Raw genomic sequence first — 9,124 nt, 5'->3', positions numbered from 1 at the left:
GCAGATTCACAAGTACTTCTTTAACCTTTATTCCCAATCCATGCTAGTTTGTGGCAGTGTTAATGATTTACCACACTTTTCCTCTTATGCACAATATTTACAAGTAGGAGGGAAGAAGCAAGGCATGTTGGACAAGATCACACTGTAGAAAGACATGTATAAGGAAATGAGTTTTTAATGTCTTGTAAGACAGTAAAAACTTCTTCACTGGGAACCAGTAAGGCTGAGAAAGACCAGACCAAATAAAGACTTTTAACATAATCAAGGTCTTACCCAATTCTTTCTTTTCAAAATACTTTAAAGTAATTTTCCTCCCCTGCATTTTTGACCAGAAGAGGGAATTTATGTTGGTTCTTAATGTGGTACTGTGCAATCCATAACCTCAAGCCTTGAAACTATATATAGACTTTATCTTGCTTTTTTGGTAATAGGAAGGATGGCTGTATTGGGGAAGTCCCCTGCTCCTGGTATTAGCTTTTGGCACTGCTACAAATACTGTTAGATGATGGTGTGAAGATAAAATAGGAGGATTCTTAGGGCTGTGAAAGAAACTGCTGCTCAATATTCAAGTCCTTTTGCAAATTTTATTGTGTAACGTCTGCATCAATCAGTAGTGAAGATCTCATTTCCAGAACAAGACAGACACAGTGTTCATGACCCCATAACACAGTCCCAGAAGATGGGCTCTCCTCTGTCCCTGACTCTTCCTTCAATGGAAACCAAATCCAGACATGATCAGTAGGTTATGTCTTCCTGCTTTTAATTTCCTTATCAGCAAACTGCAAAGCATGAAGAAGACCAAGAATGTGTCACGTCATATAGCAGTGCATACAAAATTGAAGCCCTTTTTACCATGTTTTATACGAAAACATGGAGTATTCAGAGACCTGGAGAGAGAAGTAAACACTCAGATATACAGATTGGGTTCTCCAGGAGAGGCACCACTCTCCTTTGTCCCATTGGTACCATTTAATCTCAGGAGCTCAATCCCATTGAAACCCAGAGTTCTCCAGGCTGAAGACACACTGCATAACCATTGCTAACGAAGGAGAACCTCCCCACTGAGGCTTTGCCCACTCATAATTCCCCATAGCTTTGTTTTCTTTCAGTGCTGTCATATCCCTGTTCCTTTTCCAACTGAAGAATCTTCAAAATTGTAAGTGGTGGAAACATTGCATATTGATTCTGTCCACTGATAGACAAGGTGCTCTTCTTCCACTGGATTGAAGAGCTAAATACTTCTTTTCCTCTGGACTGAAGCTTCTTCTCTGGGAAAGCTCATCGGCACTGACTTGATAATAGGAGCAGACCATTTCGATGTCAAAGCTCTGTCTTCTTCTGTTCTCACTTTCTCAAATTTGTGGGACCTCTGGACCTTCCAGACTCACTTTCTCCAACTGAAGAGTCCTGGGTTTGCCAAGAAAAATAGCAGATCCTGTGTTTTCAGTTTACAAACTGCTAACTTGGAGGGACTGACAAAATTTCTTTATACGCTATGTTTAATATTTTTTTCTTCAGAGGAATTAATTCAGCTCATACTTCAGGAGTTGGAGAGAACCACCAAGTGCATCCTGCACCCTGCACTGCAGGGGATGATTTTTAAGATACACACTTGTGCTGTTTGTGGAGCCAGGGATTCTCTCCTCATAAGTGAGGCTTCTGGACACTACAGTAGTAAAGGAGCAAAATATGAAGTGGAGGGTTTGTGGTTAAAGTCTGGTAACAGTCATCACTGAGCGGCTGCTCTGCTGCAGGGCACTCTGTCTCTGCTGTCCACGGTAGTTCAGGCGGTTGAACTCCTCCATGACCTGCAGCATGGTCTTTCCTTTGGTTTCTGGCAGCACCAGGAAGACAAAGATAGCCATGGACAGACAGTATGTCAGGAAAATGATGAAACAGAAATTACCAAGACCTTTCTACGGGAAAAGAAAGAGACAAAAATGTGTTCATAAAAGTTTATCTCAATTTCTTTCTCTTATGATATAGAGTTTCTGGGTTTTTATTTACTAAAGAACTTGGTCAGGGACAAAAACACCTTTCTTTGCTTACCACAATGAAAGGGAAGAAAAGCCCAAGGAGGAAGAGCTGGATCCAGTTTATAACACCATTAAAAACATAAGCAGCTGGTCTGTATGACTGAATAAATATTTCTGTGATCAAGGGGCATATTACTCCAGCTGAAAAAAAGTGTTGGAGAGAAAAAGGAAACTTAGAAATTTTGCAAGATGCTTCTGTACCTCACACTTCATACTGCTGCATAAGGTCATGGCTTTAACTGACCTGGAAGTGTTTGAGGTGCTGCCTGGCTCTTCAGGAGAAAGAATGTAGGAATGCAATAGGAAATTAAGTTTTACCTCCTACCGTAGTATGGAGAGAAGCCTGCACTGAATCAGGAGTGGGGATTCATGCTAACTGTGGAACAGCTATGCTGGGACCTCTCCTAGAGGCTGCAGTGAGGAAGGAATGAGTACATGAAACCATTCCAGTAGAAAATACCAACCTGGCCCAATGCCAAAGCTCATGATGAAAATAAAGATGAGTGCAACAGAGCAGTATGGTACCCAGGAAAAGGAATCCTGTGGTAGGAAATGAAAAGCAAATAAAATCAGAAATTAAGTTTTTGTTTATCTAGCTCCATTAGAAACATGAATCACTGCTAAATATGTCAATGTTAAATAGAAATCTATTTACTTCCAGGAATATAATGAGGAGATAGTTTTGGCAATGAGCTTGGTTGTATAAGTCTCTTGTCTTTAATATGTATGTACATGGCTGGGAAGAGACCTCTGTTAATACAATGGTTAGCCCCAAAAGTACTTCTACTTGGACTAAAAAGTGGTTTTGGGGAAGGGAAGTAGTAACAATACCTGCCATGCAATGAAACATGAAGACAGGACACAGTTCTAATGCATCAATGGAGTCTTACCTGCAGGAAAAGAGCGACTGTGAGGAGCCCTAAAGCCAAGGCCATCACGGCGTAGTTTTTCCACAGCAGTGTCTTCCTCCCTGCACGCTCAATGAGGAGACCCTGCAAGCACGAGGACATGCTGATGGTTCCAATGACAGTTCTTAGAGACAGGCACTGGTGAGCTGCTCCAGTAGCTGCCACCCCTGGCCAGGCTGAAGGGTCAGGGACTGGGGTGTGGTGCCTCCTCTGGGAGGGTGAGTAGAGTCATCTGGGGACACTGAGCAGGACCAGGAGCTGCAGGGAGCAGGGGAAGCTGAGGAGGTGCTGGGCTGCAGGGAACATTGCCTGGGCATTCTGCAGGCAAAGGAGAGCCAGGGAGGAGAGCAGAGTGGGAATAGATGCATGGTTAATTGACATGAGTCCTACTGATCAGTGACATCTGCCCTTCCTCCAGGGCAGAACTGAGGCTGGCCCAGGCTGGGTCGTGATTTTGAGAGAAAAACTCTGCTCTCTTCCCAGAACCTGAATGTAAATGCTCATGTTTGCAGGGTCTGTGGAGATGATTTTATGTAATTAGTTCTACGGTTGATTTGTTGCAAAAATATGATTCCTAAAGCTCCACTTAGAGTATTTCTAAGGATTAAAATGAACCATGTTACATCAGAACAAAATTCAGCTGAAAAATCACTTACACAGAGGACTGTGGAGATGATCTCAGTGGACCCAAGCCCCAGTGAGACATAGTGGGTTTGAGTAGGGGGGATTCCAGCTTTTGTGAAGATATTGTATGCATAAAAGTAAACCTGGGAAGAGTAGAAATTTGTGAAAGCTGTACACATATGCTCATGTTTACACCAACATCTGTCTTTTTTTGAAAGGAAACAACTAATCAGGCCTAAACAAAATAGAAAATCATCTTCTTGGTCTCAGTAACTAATCTTCAATGTTTTCACAAGGCTTTTATTGTGCAGAAGAGATTTTATTAGCAACTATCTTGAACTCAGTAGCAAACACAGCCTTTTTATTTTTTTTTTTTTGCCTGCTTCTAGCACTGCCTTTGTCTTGTGTTACAGGTTATAATTCCATCTGATATATTTCACATTTTAGTGCCTCATGCACTTTGGATGAGGAGCATAGAGGAAGGTGGACAACACATACTAAGCAAATGGTTTTAATTACCTTTCTACACCACATTTGAGCCCTTGCACTGTTTTGATAGTTACTAGTTTTCCAGGTATAAGCACTTCTAAAGCATAAGAAATTCCATCTGTTAATATGCTCAGTTTCTACTTGTACTTCATAGTATGGAAATGCACTGTCAGTGTACATTGCAAACCTGACTCAATGCACTGAAATGGCTGAACAATTCTGGGCAGTGCATTCTGAACTTCAGAGACACAGAGGAGGTTATGCTGTTCTTTGCTAGTTCTGTATTTGGGAATTCTTTCGATCCCCTTCCATTCTGTTATAATAACAGGGCAATCTACAGAGATGCCTTCAGATGACACAGTTATCAGCTTATCTCAGGTCTCAAACTTCCATGGGAAAAGATTGTAGTGAACAGTAACAACACATGCTTCCCTACAGCTGTTTCAGTCAGCATTTCATAACTCATTGCAGAGCTTCCTTTTGCAAGAGCCCGTGAGCAGAGCAGAGAGCAGAGCAGAGCAGAGCACATACCATGTTGGACCCAATGAGCTGCGTGCATGAGGCGACGAGGAAGAGTGTGATGAGCTGCCACCGGACACCTCTGTCTCGGAGCAGATCACAGACACTCTTGGGCTTCTCCCCACAGATGGCTTCTTGCTCTGACATCATGTCATCTATCTCAGCCATATGGTCTCCATCTCCCCAGAGCTGCTTCACAGCTGGAAGGGGAGGAGGAGAGATAACTCCTGGTCCAAGCCCACCAGCACAGACACAAATTCCAAGGATTATATCCTGCTTTGCAGAGTGTCTTATCTGAACTTCAGGCTCTTAGCTCGTGTGAACTTCCTAGAGATCTGGGCTTGGCTTAGACAGATCCAGATCATTGCTATGCATTTTTACCCATAAATCCTAATCATGACCTCACCTTTGGTCAATAGCTGCCTATAGTCTTTAATGTAAATCATGCCTAAATTCTTACCAATCCTTCCCCAAATACCCTCCTACTAAAGGTGCTGTTCTAGTGCACATTCCAAAACACAGACAAGGTAAAATTATTCCTACATAAAAAACCCCCAACAGTCTACATCCAAGGAGTTCCCTGTTTTGATAGTTAAACCCCCACAATGGCTGTTTCTCTGCTTCTGTCAGTAGTTGCTGTTAGGGTTACTGAGGAGCTGGAATGCTTATGGATATGGCATGACAATACACAGCCTCCCTTTCTTACATAGAGCCAGAAGGTGCTGTATGCACACCCTGACTGTTCAGGGCAGAATCTGTATGGTTGGAAATACAAGCTCTATGTGACCACATCCCTCAGAGGACTCTGGCAGAGGGTGAGGGAAATACTGGTGCCAAGAGAGCACTGATGTCTAAACAGAAGCTGTTGATCTTCACTAAAGCTGAAGGTTGTTTCAGAGACAAAAGCCTAAGAGTCTTTTTCCCACCTGTATCTTTCTTTCAGGTTCATATGGAGTTTTACTGTGTTTCCCAGTCTTTGCTAAAAGGAATGTTTTGTGGCCCATTTCCTTACCTTTGATGCATCCCTCCTTGTCCTTTTTGTCAATGAGCAGGTAGCGGGGAGAGTCTGGGAAGAAGGGGAGGGTGAGGAGCTGAACGAGGGCAGGAAGCACACTTGCTGCCATGAGAACAGGCCAGAGAGCCTCTACTCCAAGAACTTCTCTGGAACAAAAGCAGCAGAGTGAGAGAGGCTGAGGAATAATGTGCTGGCCACATGAGCAACTTTATTCTTCAGGACTAGATAATTTGTGTGATTTCTGTTTCCCATTCACTAAAGTCAGAACTTTGGGCTAATTCAGTCAGACTGCCTGGAGTACCCTTCAAACATGTCTGAAAGCAGCTGGTGATTTGCCTATCCAGGGGCTTCTGTTGATATATGCATATACTTTAGTAACACAATAAACTGAGTATGTTTCAGACCCTCTTACCTGAGACCCAGAGCAAATCCTACAAATTTCCCCACGGCAATGGCAGTGGAAGCTGTTATGGCCATCAGCCCACGGAGCTTCCGTGGGGCACATTCCCCGGCATACATGAGATGGATATTCAGGGCTAAACCTGCAGGGACAAAGGGCTGTCAGGGCAAGGCAAATCCACATGGATCTGGTGTTTTGGAGGGGACCATTCTGGACAAAGCCTGTCGGAGTTGACTCTGAGATACCTTTTTAACTGTGCTGAATATGTGTCTGCCCAACACGAAGCATGTGCCCTGTGCCATGGCCTTGTGTCTTTGCTAAATGTTTCACTAAAGTAAGTATGAAATCTGTCCTTCAGCAGAATGGCCTTCTCTTACAATGTTTCCTACAACCACATATACAGGACTGTAGTCATGCTCTTTAGTCTCAGGTGATGTATTTCACTGTCTATTCAGGATGATATGTGCCTTATTTTGTGCTTGAAACCAGAAAGTTAACAAATTCTATACATTCCATTTGCTTAGTGAATGAATGAATTAATATTTATCTTTTTTTTTCCTGGTTTATCCAGCTTCTCAGGGTTCTAAAACACTGGGATAATGTAACCACCTAGAAATTAGAATTGCCCAGTTTGAAAACCATTCTCTTGTCTGTAATAAGGAGGGCAGCATCAGCCACAGTGAGAAGCAACAGGAACAAGAAAGCTCAGCCCTCCACTGGATGAGCATGTTCCCCTGAAATATTGCATGCTTTAGCTTTTTCAAAAGTTGACAGTACTTTTTATCTGGATTGGATGTAAAGATAGAAGATAGAGAAATGGAGATGTTAGACATTACTAGTTTAATTTTGTTTGTGTTTTCTTTTTTAATTAAAAATGCAATCAGCAATCATGTCCTCTGCAGGGTTTAGTAAAAATCTATGATCTATGTACTCAGACTGATGAATCCTTGTGACCCTCAACCACTGCTCTTCCAACTATTCAATACCATAGGTAGGATTGCTCATTTACCTCCACCCACTCCCGCAGACAACCTCCCAGCGATGATCATCTCAAAAGAGCCGCACAGTTGGCTGAGTCCCATCAGAGCCGCGCTCAGCAGGGCAGGGACATTGGCAAACAGCATGGCCTTTTTCCTGGAAATCATTTAAATCAATGAGAGCATATTGTCCGTGTGTCAGTCACAGCCTGACAGAGGTGACAGGAATTGTACCATGGTTACAGACTGTGCCAGCTTCTGAGATCATCTGCAGTGAAGTAAATGGGAAATGGGAAAACTGTCATGGATTGGTAAGTTAGGTCAAGTTTTTGATGCCTCTAGTGGAGCCAATATTGGCACTGAAGAGCAACCTTTATGTGTGGTTGTCTGTGAAATTAACTTTAAAATGCATGTACTCCTTGTGTGATTTCCCTGGACTGGGTTTGCTCAGGACTTCATAAGGAGTAGGGGATGATTCTCTTTGTGCTCACTGGCAGATTTTGTCATTCTGTTGCTTCACTGGACTGATCCAACGCAGCCCTTGGCTGCTCACAGTGCCACTTTACAAGCAGTGTTTCCCCCAAGACACAGTCACTTATTTTTGTAGTTGTGAGTGTAAACAGAAAGACTAACGCAGTCACCATTCCTACCTTCCAAATCTGACAGCCAGATACCCAGCAGAGGAGGAGCCCAGGAGGCCCCCAATGCTGTAAATGGACACAATGAAGGACCACATCAGAGTGAGCATCTCTTCACTGGGAGCAGAGCCGTATCTCCTCAGCCAGGTCTCACGGATGAAGCTTTTGATGTACTTTAAGAGAAAAACAGAAACCACAGACTCAGTCAACAAGTTTTTGCATAATTGCACCTCTTTTTAAATTCTCCTACTGGCCTTTTTGATACATTTCTATGGATACCTTGGTCGAAATCTTAGTGCCAATGAAATCAATGGGAATTTTGCCATTAACTCCACCCCTGGAATTAATATTTTAGCAAGAAGGCCGAAAGAATATATATCAATATTAAGTATCAACCGTGATTTCCACCAAGGGAATTACAGGTTGGTCTTCTGTTTCTGTACTAAACCCTGATTGTTTTGCTAACTGATCTTTCCCACCATTCCTGCTTGTTTGTCCATCTCTCTTGTCCACCTGCTGCCTCTGATGCCCTGGGTGAAATCCAGGTTTGGCTTTGACTGACTGAAGTGAGAGCAGGTTTTGTCTCTCAATATGACCTGTTGTGAGGTTCCTCTGGCCTGTTCTTCATGACCTCCATGGCACCCTCATTCTTGATGAGAGTGCATAATGTGGTAATGGTATGATCTAGATGTCCTTGGTACCATTTAGGATGACAAACATCTCCCCTAATTCTCCTTTTTCAGCTGTAGGTATCAGTGCTGAACTCAGCTCTGGAGCTACAGTCCTCCCCTGTCCTATTTCACCTTGCAGTCACTTGGACACAGTGTGTGTGGCCAAGCACATGGGACAGGGGTCTCCCTGAGCACTGGAAAGAGAAGAATGCCCTGTGGGAAATTCAACTGAGTAAGGTGAAACGGCTGACTTTATGGATACCATTCATCCTCCCCTTTCCCAGGTTTGTTACATCAGACCGAAGTTAAGACCCCATCCAACACAAGAGCAGTAGCAGACAGTCATAGGACTAAGAAACCACAGTTAAGCCCAGTTTTCAGAGCAGAGTTTAAAAAGTTAGTGATTGTATATAGAGGCATTGAGAACAGTGAAATCCATGCTGGTAGCTCACTCTTTGAGCTCTCCATGCTTACCTCAGCAGGAGAATTGATAATGGAAACCTGCAACCCATACTGGAAAGTTCCACCAATGCCCAGGACAAAAGCCAGGAGAAAGAGGTTGTAGCTCATTTCTGGCAGGAAATAAAAGCAGCAAACAAAGCTGGTACAGCTATTCAGACATGCCCCCAAATGTCCTGTGTTTCCTCAAGAACCGCACCTGCCTCCTCCGAGACCAAGGAGCCAGCAGTAGGAACCCACAGCTACTAAAGCATGGGAGAGTGAGAAATCTGAGCAGAGACAAAGCTCATAGCTGTGTCCCAGAACCCAGTTACACACTTCAGTGCTTCTGTCTTCAGCTTTGCACTATCATAGGTAACTAGTTGCAGGAGCATGGTGCAATGTGCAA

The 9,124-nt window shown here is 43.4% G+C and overlaps 1 protein-coding gene across 2 annotated transcripts; it reads right to left on the bottom strand.

Annotated features, from left to right (window-relative positions):
* Positions 1-574: 574 nt before the first annotated feature.
* LOC139679699 (solute carrier family 2, facilitated glucose transporter member 11-like) lies at positions 575-9,124 on the bottom strand. Of its 2 annotated transcripts, none has more exons than XM_071571679.1 (12): positions 8,936-9,124; positions 8,752-8,849; positions 7,619-7,779; positions 7,001-7,125; positions 6,004-6,133; positions 5,589-5,737; positions 4,589-4,776; positions 3,601-3,711; positions 2,927-3,028; positions 2,501-2,576; positions 2,050-2,177; positions 575-1,916 (listed from the first exon to the last, which is right to left on the bottom strand). In XM_071571679.1, the coding sequence occupies exons 2-12, from the start codon at positions 8,845-8,847 to the stop codon at positions 1,710-1,712; spliced, it is 1,473 nt and encodes a 490-aa protein (XP_071427780.1). In that variant the 5' UTR covers positions 8,848-8,849; positions 8,936-9,124; the 3' UTR covers positions 575-1,709. The 2 variants fall into 2 exon arrangements, with proteins under 2 accessions (XP_071427780.1, XP_071427781.1); XM_071571680.1 differs by having other exon boundaries at positions 1,703-1,834.

Source organism: Pithys albifrons, chromosome 17, assembly GCF_047495875.1.
Source record: "Pithys albifrons albifrons isolate INPA30051 chromosome 17, PitAlb_v1, whole genome shotgun sequence".
NCBI classification, from domain to species: domain Eukaryota; kingdom Metazoa; phylum Chordata; class Aves; order Passeriformes; family Thamnophilidae; genus Pithys; species Pithys albifrons.
This window is presented reverse-complemented; position numbering and strand designations above follow the sequence as displayed.